Source organism: Leucoraja erinacea, chromosome 28 (genome assembly GCF_028641065.1).
Source record: "Leucoraja erinacea ecotype New England chromosome 28, Leri_hhj_1, whole genome shotgun sequence".
Classification (NCBI taxonomy): Eukaryota; Metazoa; Chordata; class Chondrichthyes; order Rajiformes; family Rajidae; genus Leucoraja; species Leucoraja erinaceus.
Window position 1 is genome coordinate 20,344,441 of NC_073404.1, and position 27,940 is coordinate 20,372,380.

Sequence of the window (27,940 nt, forward strand, 5' to 3'; positions counted from 1 at the left end):
AGGATGACTTTTGGCTTACAATCTTTATTGCAAATGCAAATTACAGTGACTTTCATGAATGGCGAATAAAAATGGAATTTGGAAACATTCAGCAAATCAAACAACATCCGTGGAGGGAAATCAAATTAGAAGTTTCATGTCCATTACATGCTGTTAGGAGGAAGAAAGATTGGAGTTATATAGATTATACAGTGGAGAGAATACAGGGAAGGAGGTACTCTATGTTAGGGCGTAATTCAGAAGGGAAAACTATATTTAGTATGTGGTGTCAATGGGAGAAATAGAATCACTCCTTGAATATACAGAAACATTGCAGTTAATGCTGAAAATGCAAAGTAAAAAATGTTGAAAAATATTATCTGAAATTGTTGAACTGTGTGGAGATGCAGTCAAAAGGCATAAAATAAAATAACTTTACAAAGACACAAGTTCCACTCAGTGTCAATGCCTTTAATTTTCAGATTGACTGGTGATAAGCATAGATTCTGGGCACAATGGCACCTGTATTTTCAAAATGGCCTAAGATCCAAACATCGTGTTGAATGTGGATCTCCGGAACTCAATTTTGTAGCTCTATAATGTGGGCAGAACAAAGGAAAATGGCACAAGCAGAAGAGGAAAGACAATGAACATCAGATCTTTTATTTAGCTGAACAACCTTTGAGTAGATCTAGATGAAAGTGACTCGTTGTCAGGAAAACATCCAGTGACAATTGATTATTGAAGATAATTCAAGACAATGGTAAATGGTAGGGAATTTACATGGTAAATGGTAGGGAATTTACATGGTAAATGGTAGGGAATTGAAGAATGTAGGTGAACAGAGGGATCTGGGAATAACTGTGCACAGTTCCCTGAAAGTGGAATCTCATGTAGATAGGGTGGTAAAGAAAGCTTTTGGTGTGTTGGCCTTTATAAATCAGAGCATTGAGTATAGAAGTTGGGATGTAATGTTAAAATTGTACAAGGCATTGGTGAGGCCAATTCTAGAGTATGGTGTACAATTTTGGTCGCCTAATTATAGGAAGGATGTCAACAAAATAGAGAGAGTACAGAGGGGATTCACTAGAATGTTGCCTGGGTTTCAGCAACTAAGTTACAGAGAAAGGTTGAACAAGTTAGGGCTTTATTCTTTGGAGCGCAGAAGGTTAAGGGGGGGACTTGATAGAGGTTTTTAAAATGATGAGAGGGATAGACAGAGTTGACGTCGAAAAGCTTTTCCCACTGAGAATAGGGAAGATTCAAACAAGGGGACATGACATGAGAATTAAGGGACTGAAGTTTAGGGGTAACATGAGGGGGAACTTCTTTACTCAGAGAGTGGTAGCTGTGTGGAATGAGCTTCCAGTGAAGGTGGTGGAGGCAGGTTCGTTTTTATCATTTAAAAATAAATTGGATAGTTATATGGATGGGAAGGGAATGGAGGGTTATGGTCTGAGCGCAGGTATATGGGACATGGGGAGATTATGTGTTCGGCACGGACTAGAAGGGTCGAGATGGCCTGTTTCCGTGCTGTAATTGTTATATGGTTATTATTATATGGTTAATGAAAATAGGCCAATTATGTTCACTGAGCCTACTATTATGTCTGCTAGAATCTATTTCATGTATGGTTTCATATGAAATAAAAACTACAGGTGATAAGAGACACGTGGATAGGTAATGCATAGAAAAGCTTAAAGGGAGAGGAGCCAAATGGAGACAAATGGGACTAGCTAAGATACAGCATTGTGAACAACATGAATGAGCTTTCCGTGATGTACGACTCCATGAGACAAGCGGAACAGTAAGCAGGCTGTAGAATGTACCTATCTCGTGTTCCTCGCCTAGCTGTGGGTGGTTGGCAGGCTGGACAGAGCCATTCTCCATCTGGTATTACATACAGGGCTGGCCTCAAACAGAACAAGTGGAAAGCCTTATTACATTCATCACACAGGATCAGCTTGTCATCTTCACCTGGGGAGATAAAATGACAAATATAAGTTTAAGTCATGGAGATGGATCAATCTGAGCAAGGTTTGTTTTTTAATTTAAAAGACTAAATAGAATGTTTCTGAAACCTGTTAGGATACATTAGAATCATTAAATAAACTCTCCTTGGAATCCCCCAAAACTAAGAAAGATTTTGAAATAACATTTCATAATTGTTCATAATTTTGGGGATTCCAATAAGAATATATTTGCTGGGTATACATAAATACAGTAGACAAAGTAAAGATTGTCCATTTTTGCAGAGAACAAAAGGCCCAGTTCACAAATGCAGACTACTGCAGATGCTAAACATCGAAGACAAAAATACAAAAAGATTGTGAACACTCAGCAGCTGACAGCAATATGGATAGAAGGAAAGAGTTAACATTTCACAATTATCATCCTTCAAACTAACCAACTTTAAAACTATGGAGAAAAGCATGTTTGTGAACAAGTGCTTATATGTGTATGTATGGCAGGGGTCGGCAACTTACGGCCCCCGGCTGAATGCAGCCCGTAACCAGAAATCATTCGGCCCGCAGGGGTATTTTTTTCCCAGTAATTATCCGGCCTGCAGACTTCCATCATCTCCGGTACCCCCCCCTCCCGGGCCCGAGGCCGCGGCGCTCAGGCGCAGTGACGCAAGGAGACTTGCGCTGGCGGCCGCCATGGCGGAGCCGGCAAACGCTACCGAGCAGCGCCGAGTACTGGCTGTACCGCATCCTGCGCAAAGCCGCCGGCTCGGCCGCGCACCTTCTGTGTCTGGGCTTCACTGTCGGGATCGTGGTTGTCAATACGCCGGGGACAAGTGAGTGTGAGTATATGAACCACCACCTTCAGGACAGAGCCAAAGCAATTGGTTGTGCCATGTTCGTGAGCACCCATAACTAAGCGCCAGTGCTCTGGGTGGTGTCCTCGAAGGGGCAGGATCTACGTGATTTGTTGCCTGCCACCCTGCGCGGGATGAAGGTGGGATCATGTGTACAGGTGATAGATGTGGCTCACCATCCGCTCACAGACATGCCTCCTGGCCCCTATGCAGAACAAGGTTGCCGACCCCTGATGTATGGGATGGGTTGAGTGGGGGTGGTGGAACAGTGAGCAGTAAATGTTTGTTATAGATTGGACAAGATATGTGTGTGGTTATGGGTTGGGATACTGATACCAGGTAAGGGTAGGGAATAACCAAATAGGTACATCCAGGACAGAGTAAATTAGATAAAATTCAGACATCAGAAGTTTGTTTAAGGAAGTATTTGTCAAAGTGGCAATAAATGTCTATTTATCAAAATTAAGGCTCATGGAGTAGGAGCTAGGGCCAGCTAGGGTACAACCAGCAGCAAGATACGCTGAATTGAAAATGATGAACCGTAATGCCATTTCTCAGGAGTCAAATTCCATAGATACCAAAAGTGAAGAACTGGCAGACATGCAAGAATAATGTAAATCGTGTGCATTAGGACATATATATAGTCCAACAAAATAATCAAACAAGCAGCAGCAGAATTTAATACTGAAGCACATTTTGTAGGAAGGGATGGGTAGAGTCAATGTAATAGCAGTCCTGAACTGTGCACGAACAGTGGGGTTTTGAGCAGCATGCACATAAAAATCAGATGGTAAACTATATATCAGCATCAACACCAAGAAGAACGAGTAATAGTCAAAATTACTCGAGGCTCCAGAGGCAGAGCCCGTCAGGACTCGCCCTGAGCTCGCTCCCGTGAGGGCGGTCCGGCTCAGGGCTGGAAGAGGTCGGGACGCTCCCGTGAGGGCGGCCAGCCCGAGGGTGGAACGAGGCTCCCGTCGGAGCGGCCGAGCTCGGGGAGGTGCGGCGCTCGCAGCCCGAGGGAGGTTCGGCGCCCATGTCGGGGCAGCCCGGCCCGAGGGAGAAGCGACACCCAAGTCGGGGCAGCCCGGCCCGGGGAAGAAGCGACGCCCATATCGGGGCGGCCCAGTCCGGCGGAGGTTCGGCGCCCATGTCAGGCGGCCCAGCCCGAGGCTGAAGACGGTGCGGTACTCACGTGAGGGTGGCTGGGACGGTGTACAAATCAACTGTGATATATAAAGAAAGATATTTCTCAGAGCATCCAGGATCACAAGGGTAACTTTGGCATCTGGTGGTGGCCTGAGTCCGGGGTTCGGCCGCGGGTCAGCGGCTGCGTCTGCAGGACTGGTGGGCGGCAGCTTCAACCACCCCGGGCCGCGGTGTTTGAGCCGCGGGACTGATTTATAACATCGCCCGGGGGGGTATCGCCTCAGCGCAGAGGGAGAAGAGGAGGGAAGAGACTGCAGACCGTAGACTTTTGCCTCCATCACAGTGAGGAGATGCTGGGTGGACTCACTGCGGTGGATGTTAATATGTGTTTATTGTTGTTTTTATTGTATTATATGTATGACTGCTGCAATTTCGTTCAGACTTCGGTCTGAATGACAATAAAGGCTATCTAAATACTAGAAATTGCAGGTCGTCTTAAACTGCATCATGAAGTTAAGTTTCCTTCTTCAAATACGAACTTGTTTTGTACAACTATTCACAACTTGAAGATTTCCCCACAATCAGACAGCTGATGACTGTGGTGCTTACCCTTCTTGCGGCACACTTTACATCTGGCATTTTCAGTTGACATGTCCCATTTAATACAGGCATCCAGCATTCCCAGTAACACATGCATGCGGGAGAAGGTCTGAGCCTCTCTGATAGCACTTTTCCATAGCTCCAGTGCAGAAGCAACCTGTAGGTAAATTAATTAATTACAATTTGGTTACCCTTTTTTCCTTAATGTACTTAACATTTTTTGGGATTATCCTTATTATTAGTCAAAGCAATCTCCTGTCCTCTTTTTTAGCGTGTCCCTCGTTTCCCGAAAATCCTCCCACTTGATCCCAGCTGCAAATACCTGCCCTATGCCTCCTTCTTATTCTTGACCACAGCCTTTCTCTCATCATCCAAGCTTCCTAACGCCCACCTGACTTGCCTTTCACTCAAGAACATACATTTACAAAAATTATTGAAAGACAAGCTTTTGTTAAAATGTAAAGAAATATTTCACACTCATTATTTTGCATTATACAAAGATTGGATGCTCTGACAAAATGCATCCCGTACTAACTGTTACTATGTATGTTCACCCAAAGTGAAAATAAGCAGCATAATTGGTTTACACCTGCCATCATCTTATCATTAATTTTGTTCACTTTGAAAGAAAATGAAGCATTTAGGCACAACAAAAGGTAATTATTTTGTACAGAATGGTTGCTAAATCACAGTTCAAGCGTCTGTAATGCTTATAATGTGCTGGGCCTGAAAAATATACTTTTTTACAAACTATAGAGAAGACATAATCAATGTAGAAACTTATCCCTTCTGGGAATTATTTCCACCTTTAACTTGAAGCAAACAAAGAATTGGAAAAGAGCCAACACACAACTCTTACAAAGCAGCATGTCTCACTTCTTAGCCATTTCTACAAAACTCAATTAGCCAATAGTCAACTGGAATCCAGTTAATCTTGTTTGGATTGTTCTTATTTCAAAGGAGTCTGATATTCTAAACAATTACTGTTCAATTTTAGTACCTCTTCTTCTAGGCCAAATGGTCAGTTAGCAGAATTGAATCTCCCATCTGCTCTGTAATGTTCAGTTAATTACAGTTTACAAACTGAAATATATAGTTCAATATGCTAGTTGATAACATTACACGATAACTAACATTAAGGATCATTTTCCTTGACTGACAATCTAAGATGAATAGACACAATTAAGTTTGATTAAAAAGAACAAAGGGTAAAGTAATAAACATCAGTTAATTAAGAGATGTTGAAGATGACTTAAAAATCTTTTTATCGTTCTTCAAATAAGACAGACGTTTTAAAGTTTTGACAGCCTATGAAAACATGAATTAGAGCGGAAGCAAAGACTCTTGGTTTTAACAAATACAGACAGAAATGAGCACACTTCAGTGCATGTGGTTACTAAGGAACCAAATGTTTTCTATGCTCATTAACCATAAAAGCAAAACCTGAACAGACAAAAGAATCAGTGGCAATCTAATTTAAGTTAAGTACTGAGGAATATCTTCACTCTCTGGCTCACAGTAATCCTTTGCAAACTTTAAAATTGTTATTGCCAATTTTGAACAAAGCAACAACTCATTTTAAGAGTCTATTTTTCTCATATTACAGTGAGCAGTCACACCGAACTGCCATTCAACAGGCATTTTGTCATTCAACAGCAGCTGAACAGCTGCACCCACTCTACTCAACACTGCACCCACACACTACCTCAGCTAGGTGTAAAGGTAATACATTTTGCTTTGATTGCATGAAAAAAAAATTACAGACATGGAAGTGATTACAAGGCTGAGAAATAATTGAAGGGTCCAGAAGGTATTGAAATTTGTCTGATTTAAAGAATTCTGGAATTAGATTACAGCTTTGTAATGCCAAACAGTATCAATTTTACGTTCAGGTTTTATTTGCTTTTTGAAGTGCAATGACCTGGACACAAGTGGATTAATCACCTAGTTTTACCCATAAATAAAATAATTATCCAGAAAAATGCCTGGTATACATTAAACCAAAACATACTGGAGTTTGATTGTAGGTTGGTAACATCAAAGGATTCAAATGATAGCCACTGAAGTACACCGGACTGCAAGTTCCCAGGGACAATTTGAGTCTCTTTTGTATTACCTGATCTCATAACGATAACAGTTGGTAATTGCAAATCACTTTAACATCCCTGGCTTTGAGAAGGTGTAGGATGAAAATAAGATTGCGTAAATTATTTAGGCGACTCCAGGAATACGACAAGGATCACGTCTAATGGGAATTATTTTGCAACCGGGCCGCTTTCAGTGATCAGGTTCACTCATTGCGAATAGTCACTTTAACAAGTGGACACAAGGAACTACAAATGCTAGTTTAAAAAAAAGACACAAAGTGCTGGAGTGACTCAGCGAGTCAGGAAGCATTACTGGAGAGCATGGACGGGTAATATTTTGTCAAGCCTCTTCTTCTAACTGATTGTAATTGGGGATGAAAGCTGGAAGAGATGTGGGGGCAGGACAAAGCCTGGCAAGTGATAGGTGGATGCAGATGGGGGAGACACAAACAGCTTTGATAGGCAAATGGTTGGGCAAAAGATCAAAGTTGAAATGAGAAAAAGCATGCAATAAAGAGATAACAAGCTATTTTAATCCATGGATGGAACTTCAAGAGCCAAATGGAAATTGTTGAAAGTGCCTGATCTAAGACAACCAGTTTTACATCCATTTGACAGCCTTCTATTCCCTTCCCCCCCCTTTTCTGCTCTTGTATTCAATACCCCAATTAACAAATTATAATAATAATAAATTTTATTTATGGGCGCCTTTCAAGAGTCTCAAGGACACCTTACAAAAAATTTGCAGGTAGAGGAAAACATGTAAGGGGAATGAAATAAATAGTAGAGACATGATTAGTACACAAAGTAAAGACAGAATTCAATACAAAACACAATAATAAGGCAATTAATGCACAGATGAAAAGGGAGGGGGACGTGGGGCTAAGGATAGGCAGAGGTGAAGAGATGGGTCTTGCGGTGGGACTGGAAGATGGTGAGGGACACGGAATTGCGAATCAGTTGGGGGAGGCTCTGTCCCCTAAACTGCGGAGGTTGGACTTGTGGATGGAGAGGAGACCGGCTGATGTGGATCTGAGGGACCGTGAGGGTTGGTAGGGGGAGAGGTCAGTGAGATATGGGGGGGGGCAGATGGTGGAGGGCTTTGTAGGTGAGGATCATGATTTTGTAGGTGTTCCGGTAGATGGGAAGCCAGTGAAGTTTTTTGAGGACTGGAGTGATGTGATGCCAGGATTTGGTGTGGGTGATGAGTCGGGCAGCTGCGTTCTGGACCAGTTGGAGTTGGTTGATGTAGGTGGAGCTGATGCCAAGGCGAAGTGAGTTGCAATAGTCCAGTCGGGAGGAGATTAAGACCAGCATCTGTATACCTTCTTAACCACATTACCTCCCGCACAGTATCACCTTCGAGGATCTTTGGTCTTGCAGGCCAAGTTCCCCGTCCTCAATACTCTCTAGGATCATACCATATATAGTGTATGTCCTTCCCTCATTAGTACTCCCAAAATGTATCAGTTTACATTTATCAGGATTAAACTCTACCTGCCATTTTTCAGCCCATTTCACCAACATCACAGCAACCTAAGTTTACCATCCACACTGCCGCTAATCTTTATGTCATCCGCAAATTTGCTGATCATGCCTCCAACATCCACTTTATTCACATGTAATAGAAACAGAAAAGATCCCTGCACCAATCCCTGTGGAACACCTTTAGCCGCAGGCACCCAATCCCAAAAATGCCTCTACCATCTGAATAATCAAGACAGCTGAAGAAGTGTTAATACGCCAATAATTTGCTTAATGGTATTGCAGAACACAACATGACTCTTGCTGTGGTCTCATTTGCTCATGCTTGAGTTTAGGGGATACTTGCACAAAGATTAGCCGTCTTCCCGTCACAAAACTGGGTTTGGCTTGATGGCTTAAAGACTACATACTGGCACAAAACAAAAGTGGCATGACTACTTTCTCATGTTTCACCTAATACTCTTCCTGAATAGCGCCTCGTTCTCATTTGGCAGGTTAACCGCTCTACACGCCTCCTTCTCATTCTCCCTGTTGTACTGAACTGCTGATTAAATTGTCACCAGAGAAATAGGTCTGAGTGTCCTCCATAAACTCAAATTCAACGATTCTTTCCAGCTGAAAAGGCCAATCTGTAACTTACTCAAATACATTGCGAAGCAATTTGCAATTGCCTGTCAATTATTCATGACTCCTTAAAATGGAGATGGTGCTTTGCACTCTTGACTGACTCAAGATTCACCTGCTTAGCCCACTCATGTAGTGTGAATGCAATGCACAAGGCAGCAGCATTAGCAGGTCAGTGAATGGTGTAACTTGCACTATATATTTGTGGGAGATATATTGAAAACTAGCGATGTAATATTAGCCACCGATTACTCTCTGTTTAAAATACTCTTGCCACAAGTACATTTTCTTGTATTAGACTTTTATATTGGAGAAGGTAGCCCTGTCTAGCAATGATATTTAGGAAGAAACTTCCTGTGCACTTCAATGAAAAGCGGTAGTTCCTGGGGCTTGATTTTGTTATACCAGGCACTTCAAGGCACTGGATAAATACCACCAACATACTTTTTGCCAAATCCTCCAAATTTAATAGAAGGGTATTGCCCCGAGCACTGATACCCTATAAGTTGGTTACAAACAGCAGCCAATGTCTTGTGTATACCTGACACTAAACTCCCAGAAAAGGCACCAAGCTGTGTCAGGGAAACAGAGATTCAAGGATGTGCAAAAGACTAAAAAAAAAAAAAAAAATCTTGGTGATACCTGGCCTATGACTGCTGAAAATTGAAATATATCCTTTAGGATGATCTTGAGATCACTCTACAGTCCACATATGGAGTGCAATACGAGGTCCTGCATAACCACTCACCCACCCTACATCACTTCCCCCTCAGTACATCAGGACCATCTTTGGAAGAGCCTGGGACTCCCATGTTGGTTTTGTGGATTCTGAGGTTAGAGTAGAAACAAGTCATAGTTGATCCTAAAGAATGGGATCATCAATATGATGAAAGAATGGGTCGACTGGACTTGTATTCTCTGGAACTTAGAAAGATGAGAGGAGATCTTATAGAAACATATACAATTCTTTATATTGGACAGCCCTAATGCAGGAAAAATGGCCCCAATGTTGGGGGAGTCCAGAACCAGGGCTCACAGTTTAAGAATAAGGGGTAGGCCATTTAGGACTGAGATGAGGAAACATTTTTTCACCCAGTTATGAATCTGTAGAATTATCTGCCACAGAAGGCAATGGAGGCTAATTTACTGGATGTTTTCAAGCGATAGTTAGATTTAGTTCTTGGGGCTAAAGGAATCAAGGGATGTGGGGGGGAAAGCAGGAACGGGGTACTGATTTTCGATGATCAGCCATGATCTTATTGAATGGAGGTGCTGGCTCGAAGGGCCGGATGGCCTACTCCTACACCTATTTTTCTAAAGGACTGCCTGAGAGGAGAGACCGACATGATATGCTATCTTTGTTAAACTAATATTGACCCCTGCTGGCCATTTCAGCATGCTGCAGTGCCACTGCAATACACATAGGTGTGCAGAATTGTCAAAATTATTTGTGCTATTCATCTGCTCTCTGCCTCATTGGAATTTTGGTGATTTAGTGGAGAATATGATATTTTCAACTGTTTATTTGAACAACACACCAATGGCTAATCTTGAAGTGGTGAAAGCATTTTGAAATTAAGATGAAATAGTGGTAGTGGAAACAATGTGAGATAATAAGATAGATCAAGCATATTGTTCTTGGTGCAATTTAAATGAGAAATACAAGAAGTTTAATGAGAATACTCCGTTAAACACACCTCTCACTCTGCCATTTCAAGATTGGGACTGGCTTACTATATTACAAACACGCAACTGGACCAGCTAAATTAATATTCTGCTATAAGAACAGGTGAAAGGCCAGACATACTACGATGAATGGTATAACTACCAGTCCCAGGGCCTTTCTACCATTTACATAGGCAGAAGTCAGGAGCGTGATCAAATACTCTCCACTTGCCTCTATAAATACAACTTTAACAACTCTCAGAAAGTTCAACCCCACCGCGACAAAGCAGTATGCGTGACTGATACACTATCAACCACCGTTTCTTAACCAAGAGTGTAGCTTGCACCGGGCGGCGCCGTACAATGGCAGCCTCGCCATCAGTCTGTCTCGTCCTTTTCTTTCTCTGTTATTAAATGTATGTTTGATGTATCTTTAGTTTTGTCTTATGTGGGGGGTAGGGCTGGGGGAAACTTTTTTTTAATCTCTTTCCTCGACAGAGATGCAATTGTTTTCCGTATCGTATATCCGTCCGCGCTGTGGCCTAACATCGAGGAGCTGGTAGCCTCTTGCTGGGGATCGACCTCAGAGCTCGTGGTCCTTTGTTTAGGGACCGACCGGGAGCTCCAAGCCGCAGGAGCTTCGACCGCCCCGGCTGCGGGAGATTCGATCGCCCTGACTGCGGATGGTTTGACTGCCCCGTCCGCAGGAGAAAAGAAGATAAGAGTTTATTGTCTTGCATCACAGTGAGGAGTGTGGGGGAGCCGCTGTGTTGGATGTTAACTTTTATGTAGTTGTGGGTCTTGTTGCTTTTTTCTGGTACGACTATGGTAAATCAAATTTCACTGTACCTTAAATTGTACATGTGACAATAAAGGACCATTGAACTACATAACTTACCTTTGCTTCTTCAGCCATCTTCTTTTCTTCATCTACTTCTTCCACTTTTGCTTCCTCGCCTGCCTTCTTCTTCTTCTGCTTGGGGGCCATAAATCCTTGCAGAAATTTCTTTATTACACACTCCTGAAGTGTGATCACGCACTCGCCCAAATCCTTCAGATCGTCCATCGAGCGCACCTAGCAAATCATACAAGATTAGCAACCAATCGGAACATGCAATTATTTTTGCCTCCTCAATTTAGCTCAACAGCAGTATTGCTTAAATGGCACAAACTTCAAATGCTCATCATTCAAATGCACGATAACAAACATTATGTGATGTAGTTCTCCAGAGGTATAAAAAGATCAACAAAGCCAAATTTGAAATTATTGCCCATATAGCTTGGCATAAAGATTTTTTTCTGGTTCTGATTAATAAATTCTGAAAATGTTCTGATTAATAAATTGGTCCTGAAATGATGCCACCACAAAGGAATATTACCAATTGCCTGGCTTCAGAAATAGATCCACATGGCACTGTTCTTTGAAACAATGAGGATATAAATATAAGCATTAACTGTGCTCTTCCTTACTATTACATCAGAAGCGTTATAAAGACAATCATTTTCTTTCTTCACCTTCACCCTTCCCTACCCACCCAAAAAGCATAATTCAAAGGTAACTTTTTATGAAAATGATCATAAGAGGTACAGGCAGTTGACTAGCCATTGCCTATACCTCCTTTGACCATTTTCATGGGAAGCCCTATAACAGGTACTACAGAGTATTCCAATATGGGGTTATTTGATCCAAGCTCCATTTTATCCAACAAACGCAAAATAATCCAAATGCTGGAAACGGAAAATAAAAATTCAAACTACTGAACTTCTCAAGTCAGGCAGCATCTGCAAAGAGAAAAAGAGAGTTAATGGTTCAGGACTATGACTTACCAAATGCCTTTAACAAGAAACATTAACATGTTTCGGTCTTTAAAGAAGCTGCCTCACCTGCTGAGAATTTCTATGTTTTCTGTTAATCCCATTCTTATCCTCAGTACGATAAAATACCCCATTGATAGTTTGGCCACTCTTCTGGCTTTACATTGATTCCCCTGTCTGTCTTTGAAGCTAATATCCTTCCCCAGTCAATTGATTAACTTTCATCTGTTCCAGGGTTATTTAAATTTTGCTAGCCATTCTTTTTTTGTAGGATTTATTTGTCTTAATAGTAATTCAATGTTCTGCATTTGATTCCAACAATCTTCCTGAATAATAGCTGAAACTTCTTCCAGATACAATTCTTGGAGAAGAAAAATAACTTTGACAAGGTTGATGGGCTTATTCACCTGAATTTAAAAATAAAAAATAAGTTACTTTAAAGTCTGATTAAATATTTTTAACAAGGCATGAAAATACACATTTGTGGTTTTCAAAACCTGAATATTCATGGTTTGAGACTAGTCAGTTTTATTCTTTCTTTTTGGTAGAGCAAAGAAAACATTTGTTTCAACATTAAACTGGAAAAAGATCCAGCAATTATATTCGTCATAATTTGCTGGGAAACATTTCAAATGACGTTGAATTATTGATTTTTAACAGTGTGCTAACATCCATATACAATAGCTGCTGGTGCTACAAACACCGCTAGGAGAGTACACGTATGTCTATGTAGTTACTCACCCCCTCCTCAAATTCATCACATTTGTCCATGTACCCCAGCCCTCCCTTTTGCAATCGGGTTGCCACCTCAATCAGGTCTGTTCGGAGATAGTTGAGGAGCTCCTGATGGCCATCACAAGACTTTAGGCCTAAGTTAGGTTTCCGTGCAAAGTGAAGTGAATGAAGAATATCTTGATATCTATAAATTAAAATAATTAAAAATTGCAATGTCAATTACATCATTAGACCATAACATGTCTTTCAAGCAAACAACGGTCTCCATATGATGTCTGGATGTCAGCAGGAGCGTGGAAATCACAGAGAATCTTTCAAAATATACGTATTTTTAATTAAAGCAATAAAACCAAATAGGTTGTATTTGAAGAATGCGACAGAACTGAGGCATAGTTCCTCACTGTTTTTGCCCTGCACTTATTGCCTTCTGGTCTGTCACAAATGCCTTTTCAGAGGGTTGATCCCAAAAGTCCAAGCTAACACACCATTACCATACTATGGAGTTACTAAACTAACCGAAATGCTATAGTTCAGATAGTTTCATCTGCCAGATGATGAGGAATACCGAAGACCATCAGCCAGTCAAGTCTCTTCTGCCATTCAGAGTTCCTAGTTAACCTTAGACCATCTTGTGTGGCTCCCATTCCCTCAGATTCCCTTAGTGATAACCTTGACTGTAAAGAATTATAAAATGTTTCAACTCTGAGTAAAGACATTTCTCTGTCTGAAGCTAGACTGGCTCTATGTTTGCCAGCCAGAAGAAAGAGCTTCTTCATACATACCCCATCAATCCCTTTTGGAATTTTGTCCAAATCAATTATAAAAGCCAATCTTACTCTCCTCAAATTCCCTTGTTCTAGGAATCAATCTAGTAAGTCAATAATACATCTCCTCCAAGGCAACCACTTCCTTTAGACAGAGACCAAATAATTCGCTCAGTACTCCAGCCATGTTCTTTAAGGTTCACAGCTTCTAATAGGATAACATATTAAATAACTGTTTAAAGGCACCTGCATTTTTAACTTGCAGATTTGCATGACCCTTAGCTTCTAATCATATTAAAAAATGTATTACCATCATCTTATGGAAATTAATAACCTTCCACTTTACTGGTAAAATATATAAAATACAAAGGTTTATTCTATCATTAAGCTGAAACCAAGTCTTTCTTTCAAAAATACAAAATTGTTTTCTGAGAACTTTAAAAAGGACATTTTTTCTCAAAAAAAGACAATGTGCTGGAGTAACTTAGCAGGTCAGGAAGCATCTCTGAAGAACATGGAAAAGCGACATTTCGGTCAGGATCCTTCCACAGAATCTGACCCACTGAGTTACTCTAACAGTTTTTTTTGTAAACCAGCATCTACACGTCCATGTGCTACAGCTTACTTTTTCTCAAGTCGTTCTTTTAGTGCACTTTCTCTGGCACCTTGCAGATGAAGGCAGTTCATAAGTTCATCAAGCTCCTTCTGGGTGTCACACACAAACCTATGGATATATCAAAGTCCCATTAACTGTTATTTCCAAAGGAGGAGAGTAAACATATACACATCAGAAATAGTGCAAAAATACTTTAAAATAAATGGACGAATACTCCCTAGAAGAAAGTTGACAAGATTGTAAAAATCAAACAAAAAAACACTCAAAAAGCTGCAACATATATGATTTTTAAAACACCTCAATCAGTCAAAGAGCCTGGGACATGCAGGCCTACCTCATGAAAGGTGATAGGGTGGCTTAAGGATTGCAGAGGTAATGGAAAAATAAAGCAGCAACTGAATACCAAAATACAATTAAAGTTTTCTAATTAAAATGTATTAAGCAAGTAAACAATGCACAGCTCATGAGATATAATTTAACAGCAACGGAGAAATTATAAATCCGTGTGGGAGAGTACAAGAGGAAAGTTTATTCAAAATGATCAAAGTGATCATTTCATTTAAAATGAAAACACAGAATTTAAGATTAAAACAACCAGATTTTTAACAATTTTCTGATAATACGAAATAAATGTAAAACCTGAATGTACCATAGATTTTGTCCTTGTTTAGGCACAGTGGTTCCAATGCAAATATCTGCTGCGTAGGAGGACCCCTGGTGGCCACCATCATTATAGCTGCTCTCAGCGATGCTGTCGTCATCATTGCCTGAAAGATGAATTACGTTATCCACCTTAATTTTTGAATATTAATACTATTAACTCGTTACATATTTACTAAAATATTTCCAGTTTATCCATAATTAACCCCGATTATTACAAATCATAGAAGCCTCTGTCCAAAAGCAATTTCAATGTCAGTTACTTCAGCACTGGAACATGCAAAACAAAGGTCTTTGCATCCCCACAACAACAGTGTGATGTTTTTCTTTTCTTTCTTTGCCTATCCCTTGACCGTCAAAAATGGGATTACCATTACACACACACCATTTTGCCCCAATTCCCTCTCATTCTCTTCCCCCAAAGCAAAGAACAAGGATCATACTTTGATCTCCGTTCCGAAATAAGAGACTAGACTGAAAAATAAATACTATATATATAGATTTATAGAAATCAAAAAGGTAAACAATTTTAAATGTAACATGTATTGTGTCTCTTGACCGGAAATGTCCATCTATTCATCGCAGCAATCTTCACAAATATTCAAAGCAGATAAACAGGGCTGACAAAGTCAGACAAGACAAACACAACAGGAATGTGCACAAAAATGCTGGAGAAACTCAGCGGGTGCAACAGCATCTATGGAGTGAAGGAAATGGCAACATTTCGGGCCGAAACCCTTCTTCAAACTGCTTCGATTTCAGAAAATCCTTCGATTTTCCAACATCTGCAGTTCCTCCTTAAACACAACAGGAATATTGACATGCTGAAGATGTTGCTACCTTCTATATAAAAGCAGTAATTTCACTATTGCTCGCCTATACCATTACTCCAAATCCACCCAGAGGTTCACACCACCAATGCCATTATTTCAAATTACTAGTTTTGTAATATTCTTTCCTCCTATGCCTATAAAACCACCAACTCATGCCAGTCACAGCTGAGTCCTTTCTTTGTCACACCCCCTCTATCTCGAGAGCACGTGAATGGACACATCAGAGGCAGTACTGCCATGCTCTTCATGCACGAGGCATTCTCCCCGACAGCTGCATTGCAGGAAAACTGCATCCGCTTAAACCAATCCATTAGACTTTACTCCACTTTCACAGCCCTTTATCCACCTGAACTTCTACACAATCTTTCTACCATGTACTCCCATTATCGAATGTCATTCCTTTCTCTGATATCGGCACTTCTTATACCCTTTCTCAATTCATAAGCCTTGTCCACCACAGGCTACTGTTGGTGTCAACTGTTATATAGTGGCAGTGGATCGCAGTCATTGTCTTAATGAGAGATAAAGCATATCTACAGGAACAAATCCCTGCCTATGGGACATGGGATTCAAAAGAGAAATTGTGGGTTTACAGAAAATCTAGATGTGGAAATCTAGGAGCCTATCCCTCCCATAGTGCAGGAATTGCCCATACGAAGTATTCTGCCATGTTATCAATAATTGTTTTGCCTGCTGAATAAGCAATAGGTATTTAAGCTAAAGTGGGATTCTTATGAAATGGTATGGATTGAAGACTTACTTTTAGAGTCTGGGTCTTCTTCATGACGTGTATACTTTTCTGGAAGGGTAAAGCTGTAATCAACACTGTCATGTACCCAGCCATTCTCTACATACAGTCCAGGTACAAGGTCAGAAAATAGCCAGAACCTGCAGCAAAAGGAATGTTAGGCTTTGTTACTGCATGATCACACATCCAATCATTTTCACGGGCAAAATTTCAACTTTAATTAATTGTCCTTAATTTATTAAGAAGGATCTCACCACAGTTGAACATACAATTAAGCATTATTACATCAGAAATTACTGCACAATTTTATACACAGAAGAAAAAAACCAGAAGAGATTTCCCCAGTTGATCGAAAAACTATATTTGTCCATGATGAGGAAAACCAATCTAGTTCAACAAGTTCAAATTAACTGCAAAAAAACATTTTTTAACAATATTTTTAGGTCACCAGTACTGACTTCCGTCCAAAAAAATTTGCAAACCAGAAGTTGAATTGGTCCTCATACAATGTGTCGGGTTGCACATCTTAGCAAATGTCCATCCAATCAAAAGCCAATTTAACATTTTGCTGAACTGACAAATCTCACATTGCATCAACATAATAATACAGTATTTTCGTATCAATAAAATAGCACTGGAGTGTGGATTTCTGATCATGATTGATCAGCAGTGAAACTACATACCTATTATGGTTGCGGTCTGTGCCCATCGGTGATCTATGTAGGACAAGTTTGGACTTTGCAATTCCTTCCTGGAAAGCCTTTTCAGCTGCTGCTTTTTGTTTGCGAATCTTCTCTCCCTCGACCTCTTTTTCCATCCTCTCTTTCTCATGCTTTTCCCGTTCCTCTTTCTCCTTTTTTGCTTGCATTGTCATTTGCCGTCTGCTTTTAATGGCACTAATGAGGTCTTCACTGCCGTTGACATCCACCAATAAGTCATTTACACCTTTGTCGGCCTCTAGCTTTTTATCAAATTCCCTCTTCTCTTTTTTCTTGTCACTCATTTTTACATTTTCTGGCTCTCTGTTTTTTGCCTCCATTTCCTTTTTCTTCAGTTTTTCAGCCTTTTTCCGGTCGTTCTCTTCTTTTTGCATAGCTAGCCTCTCTTTCCAAAGCTCTGCAGATTTATGCTGTGAATCCTCCATGTGATCCTGAACCGAATAGGTCATCAAAATTCGATGGCAGAGTGCTGTTAAAATCTTCACTTTCTCTTCTGGGGTCAGTTCGAAAAACTCGGCAGTTTCCAGCTTATCTAGAAATTCATCTGCAACTTCATTGTCTTCAAACCCTACAGAGTCTTTACAGTCTTCATTAGTTTCTGACACCTCACTTTCATTTTGTACATCAGACTTTCGCATGCAGAGCCGGACAAGCTCCGAAGCAGAGTGCAAAGTGAGAGGGATCTCAGACAGCTTCATCCCCAGTTCTCGGTAGTCTTCTGCAATTTCATCCTGTAGCAAAGTTTGAAGGAGGATCAATAGTACTCTGTTCAAATAGAGGAATCCTCCCTTTTCAGATGCCAATGCTTCCATCAAGGAAACTGCTGTGATTGGATATTGGTCATCAGGCATTAGCAAACCAGCATAACAACTGAGAAACTCAACTACCATAGCAACATCACCAAAAAGTGTGTTGGGGAGCCCTTCTGGAGTATCAACTAGCTTTAACGCAGGTAAACTCTTCCCTGTAAGAGTCTGATCTTCGAATCTCTTCTGTTTCTCCAATTTTAATTTCATTTCCTTTGCTCTTCGTTCTTTGGCCTTTTCCTTCATCTTTACCTTCAGCTCTTCACGTTTTTTCTTGTGATAATCTTCTCGCTCTTCCAGGGTCATCAATGCCCACTTTCTCTTATGTTCCAACATCTCATATCTTTTCTGCACAAGGTCTCGGACTTCGTCTGGTAAACGTGCACGATCTTCAGCAGAAAGCACTTTAGCTACTCGAGTGATAAATGCAGATACTGCACCCTTTCTCTCTTCCCTTCCTTTGTTTTCTTTGAAATATCGAAGGAATTGTAAAGCCAAGAGTGGCAAGTATTTCTGAGGTTTAGTCACAGATCTTGATGCCCCTCCAACACCTTTCTGCATCTTTCCTGACTTGGAAGTACCTGATTTTGCCATTTCAAAAAGTGTCATCTGCTTCATTTTTCTCTTTGGTGTTTTCAGAACCTTTTTTGGAGATTTGTTATTCCCTGGGGTTTTCTGCCCATTAACCAACTTATTCTTATTCTTTGACCTCTCCTTTTTGTTAATTTTATCCTTGATTTGCAGCTTTTTTAAATTTCGGGCAGCATTGGAGCCTTTTTTGGGAATGTGGAAATTGGTGTTCAGCTTGGTTGGAGTTACTATCTTCATGACTTCTTCCAGTTCTTGTTCTGGAGATCTTTTGGGACTATATGCCATGTCAGTACCATTCATAGCCTTTTTCACATGTACATGTCCCCATAATGTTGGGCTCAAAGGTGGACTTAAGGGAATCTTATCTTTATTTTTAATTTTCCGTTTTTTGTTTGTCTCTTTGTTTGGGTCCCCATTTCCTCTGGCCTTTTTCGATGGTTTTCCCTCATTCAAACCAGAATTTTTTCTTTTCCCCAAATTCACAACAGGGTTATGAATCATGTACTGAAACAGATATAAGAGTACATTAGTCTTCAGCAAGGATGCAAAACTGGAAATATTACACAATATGTCATAAATACTTCAGTGTGGTGAGCTAATTAAATATTGGTGGAATTACATATTGCTGGAAAATTGCACAATGTTAAAATAACAGCCAGCCATTCTTCCCGTTGTGCATCCCCCACTATTCAATACAATCACAAGATCCAAAATTCACTGCCAAAAGGTTTCTTCTGATCAATGTATTTCATGGCTAGCTCTTAATTTTGAGACGGTTATCATAATTGTTAAACACCATAGCCAAGGAAAACATCATGTTCATTGAGAACATATCTCATTATTCTCAACACAGGGCAACATATTCTCTTCACGACTATCTAATTCTCCCACAAATTCCTTCATTCTCTGAGAGAGTCATATAGCACAGAAACATGCCTTTCGGCCCAACTTGACAAGGACAGCCACGGTGCCTACCTGAGCTGGACCCGTTTGCCTGTGTTTGTCCCTTTCTTTTTTAAATGTTGGAATTTTAGCTGTCTCTACCACTTCTGGCATCTTATTTCATACACCCACCATCCTGTGCGTGGGAAACCTGTCTGCCAGCTCCATATTAAATATTTCTCTCACTTAAATTTATGCTAGCTAGTCTAACCTGCATACTCTGGGGAAAAGACTGACCATCTTGCCTTAACTAAGCCTTTCAAAATTTGATAAATCTTTTAGGTCACCCTTCAACTTCTCATGGGAAGACAATCTCAGCCTATCCAATCACTACTTAAGTACTCCAGTCATAGCAACATATTTTTTAGGTAACCATTGTGAGCTTCCTACAATACATCCAAGTGTGGTCTCACCACTGCCTTGTACAACTGTAACATGATGTCCCAACATTTGTATTCAATGCTGACCAATGAAGACGAGTATGACATTTAATTTCTTCAAAAATCCTCTCTATCTGTATCACCATTTTCAGGGAACCATGTATTTTTACCCCAAGGTTTATCAGTGTATGTCCTGGTTTAACTTCTCAAAATACATCACTTTGTACTTAAATTCCATCGGACATTCATTTGTCCATTTTCCCAGTTAATTTAGATCCTTATACAACTTTTTTCAGTGTCTACTACACCACCAATTTTCGTATCAGGGGCAGTAGAGTGGCACAGTTGATAGAGTTGCTGCCTCACAGTGCCAGAGACCCAGGATCAATCCTGACCTTGGGTGCTGTCTGCGTGCAGTTTGCATGATTCCCCGTGACCACGTTAGTCTCCTCCGTTTTCCTCCCACATCCCGAAAGAAATGCAGAATATTTGGTTAATGGGTTTCTAAATTACTCTAATGTGTCGGGAGTGGATGAGAAAATGGGATGATGTGAATGGGTGACCGATGTGGCTTTGGTGGACCAAAGGGCCTGTTTATGTGCTGTATCTCTAAACTTAGTTATATTAAGATGTCAACGGTGAGAATATTTGAACAGCAAGAGTACCACTACTACTATCACTCAGGCATATTTTTCCCATGAACCTGGGTTCAATATCATACACAAATCAGCTTAGTATTCATTAAAATTTATCAAAAAAGAAGTCATCTTTCCCAAAACAGCATGTTAAAAAAGATAACCGGATATCTTCCATTTTGCTGATCACAGAAAATATACATTGTATTCTATTTTTGTTGATACAGCTTTACCTCTACATGCAACATCATGATTAGCACCTATATTGTGGATCAATGGGCTTGTTCTTGTGCTGTACTGTTCGATATTTAATTGCTGAATCGAGCACTGGATACTATCAGAATTGGCTGGACCATATTATGTCACAAGGCTACCTCTAAAACCACCCATTATACCAGGATTTTTAAAATCATGCTCTTTTAATCCCACTCTTCTTCCCCTCCACCCTTGCTTTCAACAAGAAAGGGTGGAGGGGACTTTAATAAAATCTACAGAAAATGCTCTAATGGAAGTTCATCGACTTTAAACATTAATGATTTCCCTCTTCACAAGTGTTGCCCATATTCTGCTGAGAATTTGCCACATAAAGTCCAGCCAAGCAATTGTGGCTTTGGGTTAATCTTACCAAATTTGGCCCACATTTCCCCCAATCTTATTTTATTTTTAATGAGACCAGACTATTTTTTTGGTCTCCAAACAAAACAAAGACGCGTTTCAATTCCAGGATGAACTGGTTACTCTATAAAAAAGAGATCAAATTAAATCAGCCTAAACTCTTTGAAGTCAAGAAAAATGAAAATTAAGCTTTCAATATCTTGTCAATTTAATTTTTGGTTAGTTTTTCAATAGTTTTTGAATGCTTCTGAATTCTAAAAGTTCCATGATTTGGTCATGTCTTCCGGAACTAAATATTCAAAGATTTTGTCAGGCCCTCCTGAACTTGAGAACCAATTTAAAAAGATCATGAATGTTCTGCTTCTGCAAGATTGAGTAATACCAAATGTAATCTACTTCAGAAATTTATTTGCAATCCAACAAAATGCTTATATTTAGGGAATAATAAACTGCCCTGTGCACGGGAATTAGCAGTTGACATGAAAGTATCATTAACCCCACTGATCAAATTCAATTCAAATACTTTCAAATGCGAACCGAAGTTTGAGAGTTCAAAAATAAGCATTTATTAGCTGATACATCTAAATGAAATATACATTTGTAGATTAACAATGCCATGAAGGCACAACATGCACTTGGAGAGATTTATAGCCAGTAATACATTTCTGATATTCACTGACATCACTTCATTGTTATGGATCAAGTCTGGTCAATTAACTCAGAACAAAATAAAACATCTACCAATAAAAATAGGCTCATTTCCCCACGGAAGAATGGTAGCATTAAACGATCTGACATTTTCTTACTTAGCTTTCTATGGCCTGAAATTACGTAGAGGCTGGACAATAAATAAATAGTAAAGCAGAATCTATGCCAAGTGATTTTGGCATCTTTCCTTAAGGATGACAGCACAACTAAGGCAAAGAGCAATGTAGACAGATGAAAGGCAAAAAGATAACAGATAGGGAAGACAGGAGAGCTAAGGGCTACCTTTCTTAGAATCCATACCACAAAGATGGTCTGAAGCTATTCGGGCCTTCATTTCCTATAATTTGTGCCTTGCTCTCCACCTTTCACAAAATGTAAAAGCAGCCTATGAAGCTGAGAAGAGAAAAAGAGAAATAAGACAGAAAATACTGGTAGTACTCAAGTCAGCATTTTCTGCTTTATTTCAAACTTTAAAAGAGCAAGATAAACATGACAACAACATATTCCCTGACTCATATATAATTCCACTACAAATTAACAGACAATTAAAAATTATATGTAAATACTTCCTCCACTTGTCACCATAATGCTTGACCTGAATTTAGATTTTGTTTTTGTTAACACCTTGTAGTGCATCATCTGGCTTCTAATCTTTTAAGATATTTAAGAACTATCATTATGCATCAGTTCCACATTTTCCCAAAGCAATGACAGCATTTTATTTAAATTCAGGAATGAAATCCCCCCACACTTTTCTTCTCCACAAACTGACTCACGCCACTCATAAAGGTTATTCCTGATCATAGAGAATCTTGCAATAATTTTACCCCAAATGCGAGCCATTCAAACTCTATACCGTATTTAGCATAGGCAACTTCAACCTTTGCAAAAAACCATCTTGGTCTCCGTATGTAGGAAATCTAAAAATATGCCATATCCTTAACTTTCAAAATTTACTGTCCATCTATTCCAATGCCTTTTCCCCCATACTAATGATGAAGCAGAAGCACTGCTGGGATGAAGATGACTGGGTTAGGAGATAAATATAGCCCTCCCACACAGAACACTTGACGCACACAGAAACGCAGAAACATTCTCATTAAGCTCATTCTGGAAGGTAAAATGTCAGCAGAGATTGAAAAATCAAGCAAGAAGCACATAAAAAAACAGCCGGGCACACATAGCACTTCAAAGCAGTTTTTCAATAGAAGATGTGGGATTTTATTACTACTACAAAGCCAACCTCAAAATATTTTCAAGAACAGAAGACATACTCACAAACATTCCCTTCAGCAGATGAATTTGGAGATTTAATTAACTCCCAAGTGCTCTTAACTAAAACCATGCATTTCAATTTCCTATCATTTTGCAACCCTCCTCTTGAATCACTAGCATAAAATCAAAACCTCTGTTCTCTTAATGGCTCTGAGGAACTGGCTTAGAGGAGAGAAAAAAAAGACTTCACAATTGCATCAACAAACGCATATTTTATTATCAGGTCAGCAACTGAAGTACGTGTGTGGGAGTGAATTACGGAACTAGCGACATAATAAGATGAAGATGGCGCCATCATATATACTGATAACATTATTACAGTGCCCTCCATAATATTTGGGACAAAGATCTGTCATTTATTTATTTCCCTCTGTACTCCGCGATTTGAGATTTGTAATAGAAAAAAATCACAGGTGGTTAAAGTGCACGTTGTCAAATATTATTAAAGGGTATTTTTATACATTTTGGTGTCACCATGTAGAAATTACAGCTGTGTTTATACATAGTCCCCCCCCCCCCCCCCTCCTTTTCAGAGCATCATAATGTTTGGGACATATGGCTTGGCAGGTGTTTGTAATTGCTCACGTATGTTTAAATGCTGCCTTAATGCAGGTATAAGAGAGCTCTCAACAGCTAGTATTTCCTCCAGTCTTTCCATCACCTTTGGAAACTATTATTGTTGTTGTTTATCAACATGAGGACCAAAGTTGTGCCAATGAAAGTCAAAGAAGCCATTATGAGACTGAGAAACAAGAATAAAACTGTTAGAGACATCAGCCAAACCTTAGGCTTACCACAATCAACTGTTTGGAACATCATTAAGAAGAAAGAGAGCACTGGTGAGCTGTGAAACATGGTGGTGGGGTTGTTATGGCTTGGGCACATTTGGCTGCTGAAGGTACTGGCTCATTTATCTTCATAGATGATACAACTGCTGATGGTAGTAGCATAATGAAATATGAAGTGTATAGACACATCCTATCTGCTCAAGTTCAAACAAATGCCTCAAAACACATTGGCCGGTGGTTCATTCTACTGCAAGACAATGATCCCAAACATACTGCTAAAGCAACAAAGGAGTTTTTCAAAGCTAAAAAATGGTCAATTCTTGAGTGGCCAAATCAATCACCCGATCTGAACCCAATTGAGCATGCCTTTTATATGCTGAAGAGAAAACTGAAGGGGACTATCCCCCAAAACAAGCATAAGCTAAAGATGGCTGTAATACAGGCCTGGCAGAGCATCACCAGAGAAGACACCCAGCAACTGATGATGTCCATGAATCACAGACTTCAAGAATTCATTGCATGCAAAGGATATGCAACAAAATACTAAACATGACTACTTTCATTTACATGACATTGCTGTGTCCCAAACATTATGGTGCCCTGAAATGGGGGGTACTATGTATAAACCCCGCTGTAATTTCTACATGGTGAAACCAAAATGTATAAAAATACCCTTTATTAAAACCTGACAATGTGCACTTTAAGCACATGTGATTTTTTTAGTATTACAAATCTCAAATTGTGGAGTACAGAGGCAAATAAATAAATGTGTCTTCGTCCCAAACATTATGGAAAGCACTGTGCTTCTACTCCGAATTGCTTCAACATGTTATTTTAACATGCAGAAGATTGTGCATGACAAGTTTGTTCTCCTTAACAAGTGGGGAAGTTTCCAATAGCAACAGCCCTCCTGCCAATCCAACTGAAGATAACTCATGATTCAGTGACAAACCACTTTAAGCAGCCAAGCCAATGGAGGCCACAGATATTTCCAGCCTAATGTTTTTAAACATAAAATTCAAACATTTGTGCTTTGTTATGCAAATATTAACCTGGCAACACTAATTTGATTTTGCAACATAAAACCTGGGCTGTTTTTCTCTGGTCTTCCTCACAAAACAAACAACAAAATGGTAGCAATATTTAAAAAGACACAAAAGTTGTTTTACTTAGGCACGTATTGTTTCGCATCACAACTTGTAACATTTTTCCAGTGCCAGCGAACAGGAACTGGAAATTTTATTAATCAATCACTGCTCTATTCCTGAGCTATTTGTCACACCATCATCTCCCCTGAGATTATAGTCAAATGACCACAAAACTGTTTCCATAATGAAGGAATTAAAGTATTTTAACCACACAATATCTCCTTATTTTGTTAGCAGTGATTAGCAAATTTTCACTAATAGTACCACGGTCTAGAGAGATCTGGCTGATTTAACATCTTACCCATTGCATTCAGTCCATTCAGTGAATTAGTATTTAAGAGTCCAAGACCCTATTTTTTTAAATCCAAGAGGATAATTACAGAACACCAGAACGAATATAGGAAGGCAGGTTAATTATTGTTTGGATAAGTGCGCACCTTAAGATAACTGGATTTAAATTCAAATTTTAGTTTTAAAATATTTTAAAACATTTTAATATCCATTACCACCAGAAGACTCCTTCTCTAGCTTTATTAGCTGTCAAAGGGAGTCCCACATGTACTACCAGTGGCTTGCTCTGCTATTACTCGGACCCCATGTGACCACTCAGGAGGGCAGGAGGTTAGCAGGATTAATCTCATCCAAAAGACCAATGTGGCCGTGTAGGGATTACAGGTGCAATTAAATGGGTGGGTCGATGACTATGTGGGTGGGGGGGGGTCAGGTGAAGGAAACTAGGACTGGCCTATTGCTTACAGACAAATTATAAAAAGGCATAGTTAGAAATAGCAGTGGCAAGTACTCTATTACCTGTGGAATCAAAATGCATAAGCTTTAATCGAAAACATGTTGGAGAATTAAACAAGAGTGTTAGCATACTCTAAACAAATTAGAGTATACGCTGAATGAGACACATAGGATCTAGGCTAGGAAACTTAATATGACTACCAAGATCTTTGGACAAATCATGGCTTTCCTGCTGATATCAGTGCGCCAATCATAAAGCAATAACCAAACCACTTATTTTGCACATGTGAATGGCTCAAAAATGCGGTGATCAAATTTAGAGAGCCAATATATTTTCCATTCGTCAAAGAAGACAGCACAACAATGGAGAGATACAGGTTTTGATAAATAGCAGGAAATGGATTGAAATCTCACTTAGACCAGGTAGATGAAAATCACTTCTCTCTGATGACTGGAAATGTCCTCTACTTAAATTAAGAACCCTCGTGAGAACCCAAAAAAATCTTGGTGATTCCAGCATTCATCAAGATTAATCTGTGCTCTAACCCCACTTTCCTGCAAAATCCCTTCAATATATTCAAAAAATGATATACCTTAGCTGTGACAACTTAGAAAAAACCGCAACTATAGTTCTCTCAGATAGAGCATTCCAAAGATTCACACCTCCATCAAAGTAAACTCTTCCTGATTTCATTTTTAATTGAGGCTGATACTCTGATCTTTGGTTCTAGACCTTTAGAGGTAACATTCTTACAGTATATACCGTTTAAGCTCCCAAGACTCACATTTCAAGTTAAATATTTAAAAAATACACATTTAAGCTGAGATGCGTTGAAATTTCATCAATCAGAAGGTTGTGAACTCTCTGCTCAAAGGTGGTGGATCATTTCATATACTTAGGGTGGAGATACATCAATATTTCAGGAATCAAGGAACTGAATGTTTTGGGGAACTGGCACGAGAGAATTTGAGGCAAGCATAGATTATATTGAATGGCAGGGCAGGTTTAAAGGACCTATTCTGCTCCTGTTTTCCAGTGTTCGTGCAAAATCACTTCATTTTTCTAAAATCCATCAATTCTGCTCAATGCTTCGCAAAAGCCTCATCTCAGGTATTCAATATCCCAGGTATTGCAGCTTACAAGGAAGTGCAGATGCTGATAGCAGAACTACTAGACACAGAGGAGACACAGATGAGAGATCCATCTTTGACAGCAAGGGAGGAAACTATGCATATTAAAGAACAAGGACCCCATATGATCACACCAAATTTGAGGCAAAATTTTAGTCATATACTCCCCTTACATACACTTCCCGCATGCTAACTTTCTGACCTGATTTATTTGATGGGAGAAGGGTCTTAAAACAATTCAGACACAAAGTGGATATTAAATCTCAATTAAGATTAGATATGACATATGCTATGCTCAAGTATTTTGTTGAGAAAGAACAAGGAGCCATACTTTAGTTCGATCTGCCTGCTGCACATCTGAATCGGGGGGAAAAAAATGTGCACAACAAAAACATTTTTTTGTGATAAACAAGCATTCCACGCAAAAAAACCCCACCCATTTTAGTTTCTGAGAAATAAAAGCTTATTACCTTGTATGGAGAGAGCAGGAAGTCACTGAATTTACTGGGCAGAGAATATTTATCCACAAGCTTGTCTTCGACCACCCAGGGTGCATTTTCACCCATCCCCATTCGCATCGAGTTATGCCTGATGAAATATCGCAAGATTTCCTTGTTTGGTGGACGCTCCGAGCGGATGAGACTTTCAGTTGGAACATTACTTATTATCTAGAGTGCCAAAAAGAACATTTAATTTATTAAAACTTGTAAAAGTTTACCCAAGAGGGTTTATAGAATATGCAAAGTGAAAAATTGCACCTGTTGGTTATCAAAGCTGGGCAACCACACTGTCTCTATTCATTCCAATATATTTAGTTCCATTGGCATGTATCTGAGTGCCAATGACCAAGTTTTCCTCCCACATTCGTACAGCA

General features: G+C 39.7%; 1 protein-coding gene across 1 annotated transcript in view; it reads right to left on the reverse strand.

Moving 5' to 3' along the window:
- baz1b (bromodomain adjacent to zinc finger domain, 1B) overlaps positions 1 to 27,940 on the reverse strand; it is a 58,680-nt gene that overhangs the window by 15,227 nt on the left and 15,513 nt on the right. The window contains exons 6-14 of the mRNA XM_055657963.1: positions 27,537 to 27,734; positions 17,265 to 19,201; positions 16,594 to 16,721; positions 14,990 to 15,107; positions 14,350 to 14,448; positions 12,967 to 13,144; positions 11,309 to 11,485; positions 4,559 to 4,706; positions 1,809 to 1,956 (exon numbers count right to left, since the gene is read on the reverse strand). Of these exons, the coding sequence (XP_055513938.1) occupies positions 1,809 to 1,956; positions 4,559 to 4,706; positions 11,309 to 11,485; positions 12,967 to 13,144; positions 14,350 to 14,448; positions 14,990 to 15,107; positions 16,594 to 16,721; positions 17,265 to 19,201; positions 27,537 to 27,734 (3,131 nt within the window). The remainder of the gene's footprint in view (positions 1 to 1,808; positions 1,957 to 4,558; positions 4,707 to 11,308; positions 11,486 to 12,966; positions 13,145 to 14,349; positions 14,449 to 14,989; positions 15,108 to 16,593; positions 16,722 to 17,264; positions 19,202 to 27,536; positions 27,735 to 27,940) is intronic.